General features: G+C 37.0%; 1 protein-coding gene across 2 annotated transcripts; it reads left to right on the top strand.

The window, feature by feature from the left end:
* Positions 1–6886: 6886 nt before the first annotated feature.
* Positions 6887–8070, top strand: LOC101672057 (cytoplasmic dynein 2 light intermediate chain 1-like). Of its 2 annotated transcripts, XM_013052605.2 has the most exons (2): positions 6887–7401; positions 7471–8070. In XM_013052605.2, the coding sequence occupies exons 1-2, from the start codon at positions 6892–6894 to the stop codon at positions 7948–7950; spliced, it is 990 nt and encodes a 329-aa protein (XP_012908059.2). In that variant the 5' UTR covers positions 6887–6891; the 3' UTR covers positions 7951–8070. The 2 variants fall into 2 exon arrangements, with proteins under 2 accessions (XP_012908059.2, XP_012908057.2); XM_013052603.2 differs by having other exon boundaries at positions 6887–8070.
* The last annotated feature ends 12344 nt before the right edge of the window (positions 8071–20414 follow it).

The raw sequence follows: 20414 nt of genomic DNA, 5'->3' as shown, positions 1-20414 counted from the left end.
CTTCAAAATGCATTTCAACAAAATTAGCAGAAAGATAATGCATCTGTCCCACTACAGTGTCCTACATACAGTTTGGACCTCATGCAGTTAAGATTCAGTGATCTGAGTATCACCTGAGATTGTGGGAGAGTTTATCACATGCTCCAGATCCAATTTCAAGTGGCATTACTTAACAAAAAACAAATTCTGCTTTGGAAAGATAAACCACCAAAAAAGCAAACTCATTCTTCAAGAATGCCAACTGACACAGTCTAATGCAAAATACTATTCTTTCATTTATTGCTAATGTTGGTGTTCACTGAGTAAATACCGAGCACCAGTTATGTGGCAGTCACCATCCCACTGCTGCCAGTCGGCCACTGCAAGTCTGTGGGAAGTTCCCTTTTAACACCACAGGAGTGGTCAGATCTTCCCCTTTTCAGTCCCTCCACCCTCTAAAGCTCAATTTGCAGACTTCAAAAGCTTAATTAGGCCATTCTACAGCTCAAAAATTTCCAAAGACTCATAAAACCTAAAGAAAAAAAGACAAGCTTGTTTATAATATTTTTAATTTTTTCACTCTCTGGCCCAAACCTAACTTCGTACTTTCCCCTTTATACTTTTCCAACTTTGTTCAAGAACTTGAAAGTTCATTTAATCTGTTGCCTCATACTGTTCTACCTCTTTGCTTTTGCTTGTATTTTTCCTTCTTTGGGGAATGTTTTATCTCCAGACCTCCAAGCCTTCCTGACTTATCAAGAAAACTAAGGAAATGACACTGGACAGATATAGCCCTGACTCTTATAGAAGACTTCTTCCACAAAGGTCTCATCTTCTACTTAAAATATACTGCTCATTTTAAAACTCAGTTGAAGAATACGCAAAAAAAAAAAAAAAACAACCCACACATCATACATGTACAGTGTATGAGTTTTCATAAACTAAACACATAGCATTTATCCCAGAAGGTCCCTTCTGGTCCTCTTCCCAAGTCACTATGCCCCTCAATGGCAACTCTCCTGACTTCTAATGGCACAGATACATGTCTGTCTATGCTTTTCATAAATAGAATGATGTAGTATAAACTCTTTTGTATCTGGCTTCCTCCACTCAACATTATGTTTATGACATTCACCCATGTTGCTACATGCAGTTGCAACTTATTCCCATGGCTGTATTACATTATATCATGCAACTAGGAGACAGCTTAGTAATTCACTTTACTGTTGATGGACATCTGGGTAATTTCCAGGTTCTTCATGATAGTGTTGCTGTGGATATTTTAACTAATACATAAACATCTATATTTAATTAATATATGAGCATATGTATGCATTTCCTTGGGGTATATAGTTGTTTTTAAACTGTCTCTTGCCCTTCTCAAGCTATAAGCATCTTTAGGGCAATGTCTCTAGTTACTTTCTTTTCCAATTTCTTGCCTACAGCATTCAGGCAATGAATATGGATAATTATAAGTTGACTATGTTAGTGTATAAAAGCCATTGGGAAATACCACTTTCTATAAAATGAGAAATCAGGCAACAAATCATTTCCCTAACTTTCTATTTGTTATTATCATTACTACCTTCAATAATCTGATCACCATTGTCCTAATAGAATCCAAATATTTCCCTGGTTGGCACAAGTTCTCCAGGCTGACCCTAGGGAAGGTCAGTCATCTTGTCCTAATTGCTATCATCTTCAACTTCAAGCAACAGAGTTAAAGTGATAAAAACTGCAAAGAAAAGCTATACATTAAGTTATAACTATGTTAAAAGAGTCACAATTAAGATAATATACAGTATCCTACATACAAAAGTCCATGTAATTTCCTAAAATGAGCAAATCTCCCAGTCAATGTAGCTGATTCCGGTTCCCATAAGACTAATAAAGTCAGTGTATGGCTCTCACTAAAAAGGAGATTTGTGTATCCCCACATAGCTCAAGAGACCCAAGAGAGATACTGTAAATTTTTCCACTAGCAAAGGAAAAATGGGCAATGAATTTTGCTAGTTTTAACACCAGATTCACACATGCTCTAAAAATGTTCAAGGGCAGCCAGTCCTTATTTATAGTAAGACACTCTTAACACCAGATCCAAACTTCCTAAGTCTTAAACTTATGCTTAGATTTGTGACCATTCATTGTCACTGATGTAGTTAAATGTGTTGTGAGGAGCCCAGGTAAATCCATTTATAGGGAACATACTTGATCTCTTTAGCATTTTCTGTGAAATAGCACACAGAACCACAAACATGCTCACCTGAACAGGCTTGACAGACGCTTTAAGTGATTTTAATCAAGTCTGAGTACTCCTTCTAGCTAACTCTCCCTCACTAACTTCTTTTATAAAATGGCTTGGCAAGCTTTATTTTTCCTTACCCATCACTTTCCCTGACCCCCAACACTTCTTCTGGGGACCAATCTCATTACATTTGAAATTTTTAAAAACTGAGCCAGTGTGCTGATTTTTAAGGTCATGCATAAAAGAGTCAAAATGTTTTATTTAATTAACCAAAAAGGATCTGTCGAAAAATATACTGATAGTTTGGATTTTGATAATATTGTGAAGCATGTGTAACACATACCAAACAGATATTCCAAAAGAATGTATAAATAACTGAAAAATTTAAAAATAAATTTAAAATATTTAAAATGACAGTGGACCACATGAACATTTTTTGTGAGAAAAAAGGCTGGTGATCATTTGCATTTTTACATTTCTTCCCAGCAACCCTTTCTACTTTTTAATAAAAATATTATTTTTATTATGCTTACTTACCTCCCCAGATAGTATATCCAATTTCCCTATCTTTTCTAAGAAAGACAGATTTGAGAAAGGTCTTCACTTACAGATACATATCTTGCTGAACACTCTACCAGTGTGCTTCTAAATATTGTAGCATAAGAAATAAAAATTTAAGTATTATGAAGAAGCATCAAAGGAAAAAAAGACAAAAGGAAGCACTTTCTCAATTATGGATTAAGAAAAAAGTTATGAATGATCTACAGCTAAGCTTGCTAATTCATTATCTACAATGATTAGGAAAAGTTCAATGTTCCCAGTGAAGCAATTGGGAATTAAGAAAATAAGTAGGTCCAAATGTCAGCCCAAATTGCTTGCCTCATCTGTGGGGTGAAATAGATCTAAAACTTTTTTGAGAAACAGATCATACTCAGAGATATTCTCACTTAGCTCAACTTGGTATTTGTGCACACAAGCATTGAGGATGTGAAGATACCCTTTTTAGGCACTTACAACATTCAGGCATCTTTGGGCCTGCAGGAATCGGTTAACCTTCCCATCCCCCAGATGCTTGCAAGTCTGGGGACTCTCTGGAGACTGGTCAACTTACAATTAATTCTTCCTGTTTCTGGGAAGAGATGGTGGTTAAAAACAGTCACGACTGTTCCTGGCACATGTTACAATGAAGTTCTGACCATATTGCCCTAAGATACAATGTATGCATGTTGTAAGAGAAGGAAATACAGGTATTTAACCCCCAAATACAAATGTATTGATCTGAAAGTGCACCTGCACCCCAATATTTATAGCAACAATGTGCTCAATAGCCAAACTGGGGAAAGAGCCAAGCTGTCCATCGACAGATGAACGGATTAAGAAGATGGAGTATATGTATATATAATGGAATATTATTCAGCCACCAGAAAGGATGAATACTTACATTTACATTGACATGGATGGAACTGGAGGGGATTATGCTAAGTGATATAAGTCAATAAGAGAAAGACAATTACCATATGGTTTTGCTCAAATGTGGAATATAAGAAACAGTGCAGAGGAACATACAGGAAGGGAGAGAAAACTGAATGGGAAGAAATCAGAGGGAGACCAACCATGAGAGACTCTTAACTATGGGAAACAAACAGGGTTGTGGGGGTGGTGGGGTGGGGAGATGGGATAATCGGGTGATGGGCATAAGGGAAGGCACATAATGTGAGGAGCACTGGGTGTTATATGCCACTGATGAATTATTAACACTACATCTGAAACTAATGATGTACTATATGTTGGCTAATTGAATTTAAATAAAAGAAAATTTAAAAAATAAATAGAAATAAGCTTTCTACACAAAAAATGGGGGAAAGAAATATACAGACATGATTTTCTATAGAATTTTTATTTACTTCTGCCTAGAAAAGCATACAAGTCTGTTAGTCACCATGTACTGAGTGTTTAGTATGAGCCAGAAAATGGTCTAGACATTTTGTACACATTCTTTCATTTAATCCTGTATCAATATCTCCCCTGTCATAGCTCCTAGTTCTTATTTTTACCTCACCTGATTGATGCTAGCCACCAGGTATAATCTGATAGTAGCTTGCCTAAGTATCAACAGCAAACACAATTTCTGCCCTGGGCTCCTGTGTCGGAGCTGGAATAGACTCCTGTGGAACTATTCTGATACACGTGTGCAAACTTGTAAGTCTGTAACAGTTAACACCCACAGCACCAATGTTGGCCAAGATGGGAAAGGTGGTCTAAAAGAAATAGTCTCCTCCTCAGTCTTGTGACATTTCAATGGGATAGTCTGCACAAAGGACTTGGAGCAGGGCTGAGCCTCCATGCCCACAGCAGTGATCAGGTAAATAACCTAACTCTGAATTCGCTTTCACTTTTTCACCATTATATTCTTCCTAGATCTACTCCTTTCAGATCACTTCACAAAACAAACCACCTGCATCCAATTCCTTATTTAAGGTCTGCTTGTAAGAAGACCGAGACCATACAAGTCCTAATTTACAAAGCCCTTATACAATTTAACCATATTTTAAGATGAAGCTACTGATGCACAGAGAAGTTAAGTAACTTGTGCAAGGTCACACAGTAAGTATAAAAACCTAGATGTGTGAGTCTTGTATTCTTACTACTAGAGTGTATGGCTTTTCTATCCCCATCAGGATCATGTGGAATACAGGGAGATGTTCTCAAAGGAAAGGGGACTATGCTACCTGCAGAAGGCAGATAGGATAGAATGCTGAGTAAATGTAGTAAGTACATGCATGCATACATAAAATAGCCACACTCATCTACACAACTTTCTTCTCTTTGTCTGCTATGTAAATCTCAAACTCTACCAAACTATTTCAAACACTCCCACAGGTATACTAATACATTTATTAAAAAGTCAAAAGATCCTTAGGTCTGATAAAATTAACAGCAAGGATCCTCCTGTCTCATATCTTATTCATTCTACTGACCAAGGAAATAAAGAGATGCTCCGATTTTGATAACAGTTATTTCTTGGGATAAAAGCCTATAAAACTAAAAAAAAAAAAAATTTTTAAAGCCTATAAAGTCAGCCATATCCCTCAGTGCCCTCTATGATTCACATTCATCAAGTGACTTGGAGAACAAAGGTATTCTATTAGTATAGCATACAACAGCTTAGCAAATAAATCACAAACCAGTTTTTTAAAAGTTGAATATGGAAAGCATAATAGTTACAATTTACTGAGCACTTACACTATATGTATCAGTGTATCAGAAAAGCTAGCAAATATAAGATAAATTCTTTGTAAAGGGATATTAATTGCATTTTCAGATAATATGTTCATTGTGTTTTCAGATATCTTGTTCAGGGGGTACCTCTAAATTTAAACAAAGAATCCAGTTATAAATTATCTGAGAAAATGTAATAAATGTTCTTCAAAAAGTCTCAAACTGTAAGAAATATACTGCATTTATTTTGCAGTTAGTAACCATTGTGACAGAATTCAACGTGTGATTCCAAATTCAGTGCTTTACTACAAAAGCTGTCCAATAATAACCGAGTAGAACCTAACAGTATTGGGTGTCTCTATTTCAATTTATTTTATTGTCTATGAGCACCTACCATAATCCTCTTGAGGGCTAGAACTCTCTCAAGCAAATAACATATTGAAAAGAAATTTTCTTTCTGTGGTCACCAGATTGTCTCCTAAAGTAGTTAAAACCTGTAAACCTCTGTTATATAGCTGGGCAATGCAAAATGATGAAATACAGCAGTTAAAATCTAGTCACCAAGGCTGTCTGAAATGTTTAAGGGTGTGACCAGCATTTAGGTATGTTTTGAAACAGTGAGATTCCTACCACCCAGGCAACTCCAATCACTGAATGTCAGACTGACCTTGATGCCATCTAGTTTCAGAATGAAGAATGTTCAAGGCCATCTCTCCTGACGCCTTAGGAATCTGTACCCACACAGATGGTCCTATTGTCTTTACACCTGCTGAGACTCACTGATATAAAAGTTGGGTTTCTGGCAGGTTTATGTATTATTGGGACATTTCTACCCTCCCATCTCATTGTAGTGTGCTCCAAACTCCACTGGAATGGGGAGAAGCCATATCTCTAAGTCCCCTCTCTCTCTAGGAACCCTTCCAGTGGTTAAGAGCATGTGCTCACAGTACACTGCCTGGGTTCCTATCTTGACTTCCCCCACTCCCAAGGTAGTCTACTCAAACCTCTAATTATTTCAGTTTCTTCCTTTGCAAAAGATGGTTCATAAAAGGGGCGCCTGGGTGACTCAGTGGGTTAAGCCTCCGCCTTTGGCTCAGGTCATGATCCCAGGGTCATGATCCTGGGGTCGAGCCCTGCATCATGCTCTCTGCTTGGCCGGGAGCTTGCTTCCCTTCCTCTCTCTCTGCCTCTCTCTCTACCTGCCTCTCTGCCTACTTGTGATCTCTGCCTGTCAAATTAATTAATTAATTAATTTAAAAAATCTATCTTTAAAAAAAAAAAAAGTGGTTCATAAAAGAACAACTACTCCAGGGCTGTTGCAAGAAACAAATAGTTCATATAAATTACATTATACGGTCCGCACCATCAGGCTGGTCTCAGACCTCGCTGGCATCTTGGTTTCAAGGTGGCCTCAAACGCTGAGCCCATGACACTGGTGCGGTCGAGCAATGATGCCCAGTGAAACTCTCTGGGAAATTGCAAAAGCCGAAGTGGAAAAACATGGAAGTAGTGGAGGTGAAGGTGATGGGCTTGAAATTGGAGAAAAATCTGTTTTCTTCATTGGCAGTAAAAATGGGGGAATGACTACTATTATTCTAAGGTGTCTTGACAGGGATGAGCCACCAAAACCAACATTAGCTTTGGAATATACATATGGAAGAAGAGCAAAAGGGCATAATATACCAAAAGATATTGCTCACTTCTGGGAACTAGGTGGAGGAACGTCTTTATTGGACTTAATCAGCATCCCCATCACAAGTGATACCTCACGGACATTTTCTCTTGTTCTTGTTTTGGATCTTTCGAAACCTAATGACCTTTGGCCCACCATGGAAAATCTGTTGCAAGCCACAAAAAGCCATGTGGATAAAATGATAATGAAACTGGGCAAGACCAATTCTAAAGCAGCTTCTGAAATGAGACAGAAGATATGGAGTAATATGCAGAAGGACCATCCAGATCATGAATTAATCGACCCATTTCTAAAACCTCTGGTCATAATTGGAAGTAAATACGATATTTTTCAGGATTTTGACTCTGAGAAGAGGAAGGTTATATGCAAGACCCTTCGATTTGTTGCACATTATTATGGAGCATCGTTAATGTTTACCAGTAAATCAGAAGCTCTATTACTAAAAATACGTGGAGTTATCAACCAGTTAGCATTTGGCATTGACAAAAGCAAATCAATATGTGTGGATCAGAATAAACCACTGTTTATCACAGCAGGATTGGATTCTTTAAGTCAAATAGGATCTCCTCCTGTTCCTGATAATGATATTGGAAAACTTCATGCCCATTCACCAATGGAGTTGTGGAAGAAAGTGTATGAAAGGGTCTTTCCACCAAAGAGTATCAACACACTAAAAGATATCAAGGACCCTGCAAGAGACCCTCAGTATGCTGAAAGTGAAGTTGATGAAATGAGAATTCAGAAGGATCAGGAACTGGAACAATACAAAAGAAGTTCTTCCAAGTCTCGGAAACAAATTGAGCTTGATTCTTGAACCTCATTCAACTATAGTGTATTTATTTCCTCTCCCCCCCCCCAAAGTAAGTTTATTTTATTAATTAGCTATAATGGTAATAAGTGAAGGACACTGTGTAATTTGTTAAAGGAAAAGTGGCTTTTCTTGTATTAGTGCAACACTCTGGATACTTTTAAGTCTTTTACAAGGGGAAAAAGTGTAATTACATGCAGTATTTTTTAAAATAAAAAGAATCTTCTTTCTCTAAAAAAAAATAAAAAATAAATTGCATTATACAGTTTTTGATAGATAGTAAGAATCCATAAAATTCCAGTCTTACTAGGAGTCCTCTGTCTTCGATCCAGGATCTCAAGTTCAAAGCTAAATTTCAGTCTGCACAACAAATTTCCATATTTTTTTCTTCATGTCTCTGACACTCAATCTCAATTTCTCCCTGCCTTTAGATGCTCAGTTCAGGTCAACCCAGGTCCCATTTAATGACTTTGTCCTCCTTCACAGTCACATCCTTCCAAGTTCATCTGCTTTACTTTCTTTACCAGGTTGTACTTCCTATTTTTAATCCCAGTCTCTGCCTCACAACATAAATCTCTTTTTCTCACTTATATTCTATACTTTTAATTCATAATACCTGACTCCTGTACCATTCATTTATTCATTCTTTCAATAAATAAAGTGTTTACCATATGTGAAATAGGGAAGTGCCACAATAAGACAGCAACAGACCTATTAATAGCTTGTCTCTTGTCCCTCAGGTTCTAATTATCTTCAGTACCGTCACCCTAAAGCTCGTATGTGAATCAATGTGCATCCCCTTTCAAATATCAAATATTATAAGAAATTGTATATACTTAGGTGAAGTCATAAAAGATCTATAGGAATGTACACAGTCAAGTATCAGACTAATACTGATTTCTACTATGTAATTTTGCTTTCCAAAGCATGGTGACCTTTCTCCTAAGGTTATCAAGGAAACACATGTGTGCATAAACACCAATCATATAACACTCTACATTTTCCTACCAGTAAAATAAATACCCTACATTCGCCTACCAGTAAAGTAAAACAAGGATTCAAAGTCACTTTCTTTTCTTACAGGCTTTTTTACACTGAGTTTTTTAACACTTACTTTTCTTACAGACTGCTGTAACAGAATACAGTAGACTAGGTGGTTCGTTAACAATAGAATGTTTTTTTCTCACAGTTCTGGAGGCTGGAAAGTTTAAGATTAAGGTCCCTGAGATTCAGTATCTGGTGAAAGTCCTCTTCCTGGTTCCCAGACAGCTAAATGAGCTGTCCTCACATGTCCTCACATGAAGAGGGGTCAAGAGAGCTCTCTGAGGCCTCCTTTATGGAATCACTAATCCCACTCATGAGGGCCCTACCTTCAAGACCTGATCACTTCCCAAAGGCCTACCTCTTAACATTATCACCTTGGGAGTTAGATAGGTTTTCAGCTGATGAATGGAGGGTTGGGAGATGCATTCAGTCTGTAACAGTGACACGTTGGCATATTTACTGAGCTCCTATTACTTCTCAACTTCCTTCATGATATTCTGACAAACTGGCTCAGATTCCAATAGTTTCCATCCTAGTATAACTACCACCAAGGGAAAAAAAAATTAAAGTAACAGAAGAAATACGAAAACTTCCTATTTTATAAGCCCCTCCACACAAATATATTCTCCCCCTTTACTATCTCTGTCTCTTTTTTTTAAGATTTTGTTTACTTATTTGACAAAAGAGTTGAGAGAGCACAAGTGAGCACAAGTGCAGGAGCAGTAGGCAGAAGGAGAAGGAGCAGGCTCCCTGCTGAGCAGAGATCCTGACAGAGCACTGGATCCCAGACCCAGGGATCAAGACCCGAGGCTAAGGCAGATGCTTAACTGACTGAGCCACCTAGGTGCTCTTCCACCTTCACTATCTTAACCACCTTTATAATCAACATTAAGGCTTCACTTTAAGTATTAGGAAACTGACTGCCTTTAAAATATTGCCAAGGTCTTTCTGTCCCTGAGTGCATTTGCTTATCCACACTTAGTCTATATTCTGAATAGTTTTGCACCCTGATTCTGTTTGCAAAGCATTAGAGTTACCACTGAGCAATTAAGTGTTTCACACGCATAAAATTACAGTTGTAAATGCATTCAGCATATTATTTAGTGATTAAAATATATCTTTGTAGATTAGGTAATAATTTTTCTTTGGAATGCATATGATGAAGACACATTTAAAGTCAAGAGGAATGAATTCACTGATTCACCTTAAATCATCTACTTTTTAAATATTGGAAGTACAGTAAAATATTGAGTTATACAAGTAATTTGTAGGTTAGAAAAGAAATAAATGTGTGTTTTTATCCTGAAGAAAGCATTTATCATTACCTTAGATGCTACCAAGATTATAAAATAATGAATCTACATCTTCCCAGCTTGAATTGATTGGAAGGATTCTAACAACGTGAACAGTATTTTCAAAATGTAATTGATCTTCCCTTTGACTAAAATAAATTACAAAAAGGTAAAAACATGTTCAGTAGTGCTAATGACTATCTCAACTGCTTACCAGAAAGGATTACAACTTTAGTCAGATATTTTTAGGACAAGACCAGTTAATGATCAAGAAAATTATCCATATAATTCAAGCAAAAACAAAAAAAGCAATACTTTGACCTAAAACATTGACAAGTTGAGATTCTACATTTAAGTTAACTAGTCTTCATCTCGGAAGAAACCAGTTTGGTCATAAGTGTATACACATAGAGAGAGAAAGAAAGAGAGAGAAAAAGAGAGAGCCGTTTTTCTGTAATCAATGGGGAAAAAACTGGGCCAGCTAAATAAATGAATTTATTTATTTATTTTAGCAGAGCGAGGGGCAGAGGGGGAGAGAGAATCCCAAAGCTGACTTACTGCTGAACAAAGGGCACAAAGAGGATCCTGAGATCATGACCTGAGCAGAAATCAGAGTTGGATGCTTAACCAAAAGCCACCCAGGCACCCCAAAAAATCCATATTATTAAAGTTCAATTTCATATTACCTAAAATTTCTCCTGGACAAGCTGGTATTAAAAGTAGAAATCTGAGGTAGTATAAAATTTAAACTTTTTTTTTCTCCAACTTTATTGAGATATAACTGACATATAACATTGTGTAAGTTTAAGGAGTACAAAATAATGATTTGATATATGTATATATTGCAAAACTATTACCATAATAAGGTTCATTCACACAAGCATCACCTTACATGGTTAAAACTTTTCACATCGGTGCTTCACTTGTGCTGCATGACTCAAGTCTATCTTCCTTTCCCTTGACTTTGGATGTGGCTATAAACTCACTTTGCTCAGTGATTACAGCAGAAATAAAAGAATGCCAGTGACACACCTGTGCTGAACGAGGACATGCTTACACTCGTCTTTTAATCTCCACTGCTACCATATAGAAAGCATGGTCCAAGAATCATGAGAGATTTGTGTCATAGAACAGCCCTACCTAACCTATAGACCGGCACTGAGAAAGAGCCAACCAGTCACTGCAGCCTAAAGCAAAATGTCCTAACTAAGTCTAGTCTTAATAAGCCACATCCTAAGCAACCTGCAGACACATGAACAATAATAAATTATTAGTATTGTTTTAAGCACTGAGTTTTTAAGGTTTATTACACAGCAAGAATAACTTGATATATCAAGAGAATAAGTAGAAAACATTGCTTTAGTTAACTACACCTTGTTAACTGTTCCCCTATTTCCCATTGCACAGACAGATTTATGTCCGTTAGCCATTGAATTATTCAATATTTTTATGAAAACCCTACTAAGTGCCAGATATTGTATTATATACTAGGGATATCCCTATAAATAAATGAACTGTCCATGAATTTTAGTGAGGGATAAAGAAATAATTAGAATACAGCTGGATAAACGTTGAGGAAAGAACTGAATATGTTTTATGAGAACATTAGGATTTTCAATTCTTCACTTAGCTGATCAGTCAGGGAATACTTCCTGGAGGAAATGACTCATTAGCTAAGTTTAAAGAATGAATAGAGATTCAGTTACCTCTCTGTTCTACTGGTAACAGTGGTCTTGAGTTTGCACTGACAGTCTAACTTATGAGACACAACACACTTCAACTAGCACCAGGTTGACTGATCTTTAAGAAACAGCAGAGAGGCACCTGGGTGGCTCAGTTAGTTAAGTGTCCAACTCTGGATTTTGGCTCAGGGTCATGAGATCAAGTCCCGCGTCAGCTCCATGCTGAGTGTAGAGTCTGCTTAAGATTGTCTCTCTCCATCTCTACCACCCTACATTCTTTCTTTATCTTAAATAAATCAATCTTTGAAAAAGAAAAGGCAGAAAAGTAACAACTAGACATGTACAACAACACAGTAGAGTTCTTATGACTCCCAGGCACACTTTCTTTGATATTCCACACTCAAAAGAAGCATAATCATGAAAGACAACCTAAGCATATGCAGAATTTCAGCTGTGAAGTCCCAGCGCTGAGCTCAGTCCATCTTTTATACCTAATTTTTTAGGCAGTCACTCAAGAATGTGTAACTTTCCCTCACACTTTAGGGTAGCTACCACTTACCAATACTAGCTACTCAAAAAAATGGGTGCTTCAGCCAGTCCTATTGTCCCCAGCTAGAATCTCACTTATTTTGACAAAATATACATATATTCCTAGCAGCTCCTTCAGTTGATGGCATAGGCATAATTGACCATGAGTAACTCAGGTGTCCAGGAGGCTACAGAAAGGTTACAGAACCAGCTTTTTTTCATCCATGGAGCTATCCAGAAGTAAGAGTGGAAATGCAGGGGAATACAGTTTGAGAAAAAAAAAAAAAAAAGTTGCAAATGGAAGGAAAATCATGCTTAAAAACCCTAAAGGAAGAGTTGGCAGAAAAACTGGGTTCAAGATGTTGGCGTAGGAAGATTCTGAACTCTCTCCCACAGATAAAACAAACATGCAACTATATATGAAATCATTTCTTCTGAAAAAGACCAGAAAATAGATGAGCAGAGCCTACACAATAAAGGACAAAAAGGACAGCACTGAGATGGGTAAGAGAGGCAGAGACACCACCTTGCAAAAAAAGAAAAAAAAAAAAATACCACCCAGGCACAGCAATCCATTACTGGGAAAAATCTCAAAAATATGAAACTTTTCCCTGAGTAGTAAGAGGTTTGTGCTCCACATCCAGCCCTCTAACCCTTAGATCTTGACTGGGAGAGATGATTCTTCTAAATGACAAGCTTTGAAAGCTGATGGGGCTTACTTCCACAAAAACCATACAATTATAGAAAACAGAGAACCCCCTCTTAAAGGGCTCGTGCACACCCTCAACTGCCCTGGGAAACCAGGGCAAAACATCAATTTGAAAAGTGCCTAGACCATATGTGAAGATCATTTACTAATCTTTTTTTTTTTTTTTTGACTTTAATTTTTTATTTTTTATAAACATATATTTTTATCCCCAGGGGTACAGGTCTGTGAATCACCAGGTTTACACACTTCACAGCACTCACCAAATCACATACCCTCCCCAATGTCCATAATCCCACCCCCTTCTCCCAAACCCCCTCCCCCCGGCAACCCATCAACAGATGAATGGATCAAGAAGATGTGGTATATATACACAATGGAATACTATGCAGCCATCAAAAGAAATGAAATCTTGCCATTTGCAACAACATGGATGGAACTAGAGCGGATCATTTACTAATCTTAAAGCACCTACAGGGGAGGCTGGAAAATTCTGCATGGATAGAGACACTGGAAGGTGCCGTTATCTGTAACCTCCTCTTACCTTGCTAACACTGGTGCTGGCCAGTGCCATTTTTGGACTATTCATTTAACTTGCTAAAGCCAGTGGGCATACCCACCTAAGAACCCTGCAGGGCAACCAAACCTTAGAGCCAAGCCAAAAACCATCCTGACCCCACCTCAGTGCTGTAGCACAGCCAGGAGTTTCAGGCAGGTTGGGCACCAGCCCTTACCCATGCTATGCTGTAGACATGACTTTGCCAGAGCAGCAGGTACATGCAGCCCATACAGGAGTTTCCTTTTGAGTGCCTGTCTTTGGTGTTAGGGCACCTTGTGCTTCTGGGCCCCATGTGACATCTCCAACACAAGGCTGCTTCTTCAACAAGGGGAGAGGTAGTTGATTTGCTAAATACACAGAGACCAACACAGAGAGTCAGGTAAAATCAGAAGACAGAAGAACACATTCTAAACAAACAAAAATACAACAAAACACCAAAAAAATATGTTAATCAAACAAAGTTAAACAATCCACCTGATAAGGAGTTCAAAGTAGTGGTCATAAAGATGCTCCCAAAATTGTGAAAGAATGAACAGTGAGATCCTCAACAAAGAGATAGAAAATATAGGAGAGTTTTATACATAAGCTACAGAGGCGAAGAATATAGTAACTAAACTAAAAATACACTAAATGCAAAAAAAAAAAAGACAAAATTCAGTATCTATTTATGGATAAAACTCACAAGAAAATGGATGTACAGTGGATATAGAGGGAACATAACCAAACATAATAAAGGCCATATATGACAAATTTGTAGCTAACATTATTTTCAATGGTAAAAACCCAAAAACCTATCTTCTACAATCAGGAATAAGACAAGGATGCCAACTCTTGCAACTTTTATTCAACATATTACTGGAAGTTCTGGCCACAACAATCAAGCGAGAAAAATTAATAAAAGGCTCCAAGTTGAAAAAAGAAGTAAAATGGTCACTATTTATAGAGATGACATGATACTATATATACAAAACCTAAAAGATCCCCCCTAAAATCTCCTAGAATAAATGAATTCAGTAAAGTAGCAGGACACAAAATCAATATAGAGAAATCTGTGGCATTTCTATACATGAATAATGAATCATCAGGAGAAAAAAATTAGGAAAAATAATCTCATTTGCAAGGTGATATCTCATTGTGGTTTTGATTTGCATTTCCCTGAAGGTAAAATATGGTGAGCACCTTTTCCACATGTCTGTTGGCTATCTGTGTATCTTCTTTGGAAATATATCTGTTCATGTCTTCTGCCCATTTTTAATTGAGTTACTTGGGGGTTTTTTGGTGTTCAGTGTATAAGTTCTATATATTTTTCAGATACTAACTTTTTATCAGACATATCTTCTCCTATTTGGTGGGTTGTCTTTTGCTTTTGTTCTAAGTTTCCTCCATTATGCAAAAGCTTTTATTTTGATGTAGTCCCAAAAGTTTAATGTTGCTTTTGTTTTCCTACATATCTAGAAAAGTCTTTCTATGGCTGATGTCAAAGAGATTACTGTTAGGGGCACCTGTGTGGCTCAGTCAGTTAAGCATCAGCCTTCAGGTCAGGCCATGATCCCAGAGTCCCAGGATCAGCGCTGCATCAGGCTCCCTGTGCTCAGCAAGGAGTCTGCTTCTCTCTCTGACTCTTGTCCCTCTCATGCACTCTCTCTCTCTCAAATAAATAAACAAAATCTTAAAACGACAGAGAGAGAGAGAGAGAGAAATTACTGGTCAGATTGACTATAATGAAAAACAGAAGGAACAAGTGTTGGTGAGAATGTGTAGAAAAGGGAGCCATCATACATCACTAGTGGGAATGCAAACTTTTGAGATTTCTCAAAAAATAAAAAATAGTGTTACCATATGATCCAATAATTCCACTATGGGTATTTACCCAAAGAAAACAAAAAACTAATTCAAAAACATATATGCATCCTTATGTTTACTGTAGCATTATTTACGATAGCTAAGATACGGAAGCAAACCAAGAATCCATCCATAGATGAATGGATAAAGAAGTGGTATGCATGTATCTATGTATATAGATATGTATATGTATATAATGGGATCTTACTCAGCCATAAAAAAGAATGAAATCTTCCCATTTGCAACAACATGTATATGGATGTACAGGGGTTAGTGCTAAGTGAAATAAATCAGTCAAAGACAAAAACCATATGATTTCACTCATACATGGAATTCAAGGCACAAAACAAAGAAAAAGGAGACAGACAAAAAAAACACACTCTTAAATATAGAGAGCAAACTGGCAGTTGCTAGAAGTGAGGTAGGTGGGGTGATGTATGAAATAGCTGAAGGGGATGGGGATTAAAAGTACAGTTACCATGGAGAGCACTGAGTAATGTACAGAAGTGCTGAATCACTATACTGTACACCTAAAACTAATATAACACTATATGTTAATTATACTGGAATTTTTTAAATTAATAAATAAAATTTTTAAAAAGAAAAATCCGGGTGCCTGGGTGGCTCAGTGGGTTAAGCCGCTGCCTTCGGCTCAGGTCATGATCTCAGGGTCCTGGGATCGAGGCCCGCATCGGGCTCTCTGCTCGGCAGGGAGCCTGCTTCCCTCCCTCTCTCTCTGCCTGCCTCTCTGTCTACTTGTGATCTCTCTCTGTCAAATAAATAAATAAAATCTTTTAAAAAAAATAAATAAAAAATAAAAAGAAAAATCCTATTTACAAAAAGTTTTCCTCATAAAGAATAAAATACCTGGAAATAAATTTAGCCATATAGTAATAAATATAACCAAAGGACATAATAATGTACAATGAAAAAAAAAGTCTCTCCAATAAATGCTGCTGAGAAAACTACATAGACACATGCAAAAGAAGAAAACTGGACCACTATGTTACATCATACACAAAAATTAACTCAGAATGGGTTAAAGAACTGAATGTAAGACATGAAGTTATAAAATTCCCAGAAGATAAAATAGGCGGTAAATTCCTCAACATCAATCTTAGTGATGTTTTTGTGGATTTGACTTCAAAGGCAAGAAAAACAAAAGCAAAAATAAGCAAATGAGATTACAGAAAACTAAAAAACTTCTACACAGAAAAATAAAACAACAACAACAAAAAAAACCCATCAAAATGAAAAGGCAACTTACTGAATGAGATATTTTTGCAAAAAGTTTTATCTAACAAAGAATTGATATCCGTGGGATGCCCGGGCGGCTCAGTTGGTTAAGCATCTGCCTTGGGATCAGGTCATGATCCCAGGATCTTGGCATCGAGTCCCACCCACATCAGGCTCTGTGCTTAGCAGTGAACTTGCTTCTCTGAGCTCTGCCTGCCACTCCCCCTGCTTGTGTGCGTGTGCTCTCTCACTCTCTCTCTGACAAATAAATAAAATCTTTTAAAAATAGAATATCCAAAATATACAAAGAATCCATACAACTGAACAACAACAAACAACCCAATTAAAAAATAGGCAAAAGTCTGAGTAGACATTTTTCCAGAGAAGACATGTAGGTGACTAACAGACACATGAAAAGACACTCAACATCACTGCTAGGGAAATGAAAATCAAAACCACAATGAGATATCACCTGACACCAGTTAGAATAGCTATCATCAAAAAGACAGAAGATAAGTGTCGAGGGTATGTAGAGAAAAGGAAAACCTTCCCATAATGTTAGTGGAAATGTAAACTGGTGCAGCCACTATGTAAAACAGTATAAACATTCCTTTAAGAAATTAAGAATGGGGGCACCTGGGTGACTCAGTGGGTTAAGCCACTGCCTTTGGCTCAGGTCATGATTTCAGGGTCCTGGGATCAAGCCCCGCATCAGGCTCTCTGCTTGACAGGGAGCCTGCCTTCCCCCCTCACTCTATCTGCCTCTTTTCCTACTTGTGATCTCTGTCTCTCTGTCAAATAAATAAGTGAAATCTTAAAAAAAAAATAGATAAAAAAATTAAGAATAGATCTACCATACAATCCAACTATTTCACTTTTCAGTATTTACCCAAAGAATACAATAATGCTGGTTTGAAAAGACACATCCACCCCTAATGTTCAGAGCACCAATATTTATAATAGCCAAGTTAGGAAACAAGCTAAATGTCCACCAATGATGAATGAATAAAGAAAAAGTGGTATATAAACACAACGGAATACTACTCAGCCATAGAACAAGATGGAAATCTTGCCATTTGCGACAACTTGGATGGACCTAGAGGGTATAAATGCTAAGTGAAATAAATCAGATGGAAAAGACAGATGCCATATGATTTCACTCATAAGAATCTAAAACAAAACAAATGAACAAGTATAACAAAACAAAAAATATTCACAGACACAGAGAACATCTTGGGGGTTATGGGGGGGTGCAAAATGGGTAAAGATGTTAATTGTATGGTGATGGATGGCAACTAGACTTTTAGGAGTGATCATACTGTGCACAGTGTGCATAGATGGCAAATTATAATGCTGTACACCTAAAACATATAATGTTACCATGATTATTTTTTTTAAAAAAATTGAGGGAAGAAGAAAATATCTCATCATTATTCTGGAACTCAAAATAGATTAATATGGGTAAGTTGTAAAATTTCACATGATACAGTATGAAATGGGGCTGAATAAGTAAACAGAAATAAGAAGTAAAGATAAGCAAAACTGTGTAGGCTTTTTATAAGCGAGAATAAGTAATTCGGAATTTTATCCTGAGAGGGACCAAGGAGCTTTAAAAGGCTGTGGAATCACACACACACACACACACACACACACACACACGCATGCACAATACATGCATATTATATATATATATAATATATATGCACACACATAATTTATACATACGTATGTGTTTGTATGATTGTATGATTGTTTTGTCTACAATGTGAAGAATAGACTTGTACAAAGATAATACTCTTCAGTTGATGACATGAGGACACAGAAATAGATATATTAGAAAAAAATATCTAAGAGGTGGCAGTGACCTTAATTTTTGATCAATGGCATGGAATTAGAAAATTAGTCTAGTTTTCCAATTAGAAAATCTTTTGGAAGAATCAAAAATATTATTCAAATTTCTGGGTTTATCTATCGGTTACTACATGGAAAAACTAAGACAAAGACACTGAATTCCACCTTGCACAGATGATTTTGAAGTATCTGTTGGGGTCCGTTATCAAAGGAATGAGACTGAGACAAAGTGAAAGTTATGGAAAGCTTTATCTATGCCAAGCATTAGAAGTCAGACTGACTGGACAGGGCCGCCTCCGAAGAGAGCGACCCCCTCCTGATCTCATAGGCTGGTTTTACAGGGAATACCGCAGACCCAAGGTACGTGGTTTCTATTGTTAAGGTGTTTACTCCTGGAATTGATACCCGGAACTGATACCAGGAACTACTAGGACGTTTACTCCCAGAATGAAGTCTGTGGATGTAAGGAACAATATGGCTACCTAGGCAATATGGAGTCGCTCTGGCTAAGCAAGCCTTAATAGTTAAACAGGTTTTAACAGTATCTAGGGAACAAGCAAACAGAATTATCTAACTAGCTACTAGTCCAGCTACTGGACTAGTAGCTAGTTAGATAAATAAATATGGAGCTCAGAGCTGCGTGAAAGTCAAATGGGATTAACATATAGTTACAAAAAGTCCTTGGTCATCTCTAGGGATTATTTTAGTCATTTGTGAGAGTCAGAGCAAGCTTTCAGGGGCTGAAGAGTGATAGGGACATGAAGAAGTAGAATGAACAAGTATTGCTATGGTTTGGATATTTGTGTCTTCCCAAAATTAGTATGTTGAAATCCCAATGCTGTGTGTGACGGTTTTAGGATGTGGGGCCTTCGGGAGGAGATAAAGTCATAAGGATGGGGCACTCGTGCACAAGATTAGTGCCCTCATACAAGAAATCTTGAGGCAGCCCCTTCTGACATATGAGAACACAACCATTAGTCTGCAACTGGAGAAGGGTCCTAACCTGACATTGCTGGCACCCTAATCTCAGACTCCCCAGGCTCCAGAACTTCAAGAAATAAATTTGTTTGTTTATAAGCCATCAAGTCTGTTGTATTTTATTATAGCAACCTGAATGGACTAAAAAAGTGTAGAATATCTTATATCTTATCATGCATTTAACTACACTGAAAACACAAGTAAAATACATGATGGGAACTCTGTCACAGCTAGTCATTTGACAGTGACTTTTTTGACTATAGATACAAAAAAAGTAATTTTTTTTTCTGGTCAATTCAAAACAAAAAAATTCCTTCTGAATGATTTTCATCTGGGATTACGTAGTTGCGCTAAATTTCACTGCATATAATTATTTCAATCTCTTCACAATTTTAAAATTCCATTTCATTTAAACTGAATAATAAACTGATTTAGCATACATTAAAAAATGTGTTTTTCTTATGAAAGACATCCCTCCTGCACTATAAGAACCTATGGAAACTCTAATCTTTTATTTTAATTTTTGCCCCCAGTTATCCCTTCCCTGGACATGTATTAGTGAATACTTTAATTCAGACCTCTAGTCTCACAATCACAATGATCATTGTGTTTTCTATTGCTGCTTATTACTTTCAATTTCATTTAAAAGAGCTAACTAGCTGTAAATTAATCAAATTCACATTAATTATTTTCTAATAATTTTAGGAGCTGAATTACTAGACACATTTGATATTGATGACTAGGGCAGGGAT

This window comes from Mustela putorius, unplaced genomic scaffold, assembly GCF_011764305.1.
Source record: "Mustela putorius furo isolate JIRA1106 unplaced genomic scaffold, ASM1176430v1.1 tig00003850_pilon_pilon_pilon, whole genome shotgun sequence".
Lineage (NCBI taxonomy): Eukaryota > Metazoa > Chordata > Mammalia > Carnivora > Mustelidae > Mustela > Mustela putorius.
This window is presented reverse-complemented; position numbering and strand designations above follow the sequence as displayed.

What these genes read in the sequence shown, in the direction of transcription:
- LOC101672057 (XM_013052603.2), top strand. Translation starts at nt 6,892, where the DNA reads ATGATGCCCAGTGAAACTCTCTGGGAAATTGCAAAAGCCGAAGTGGAA.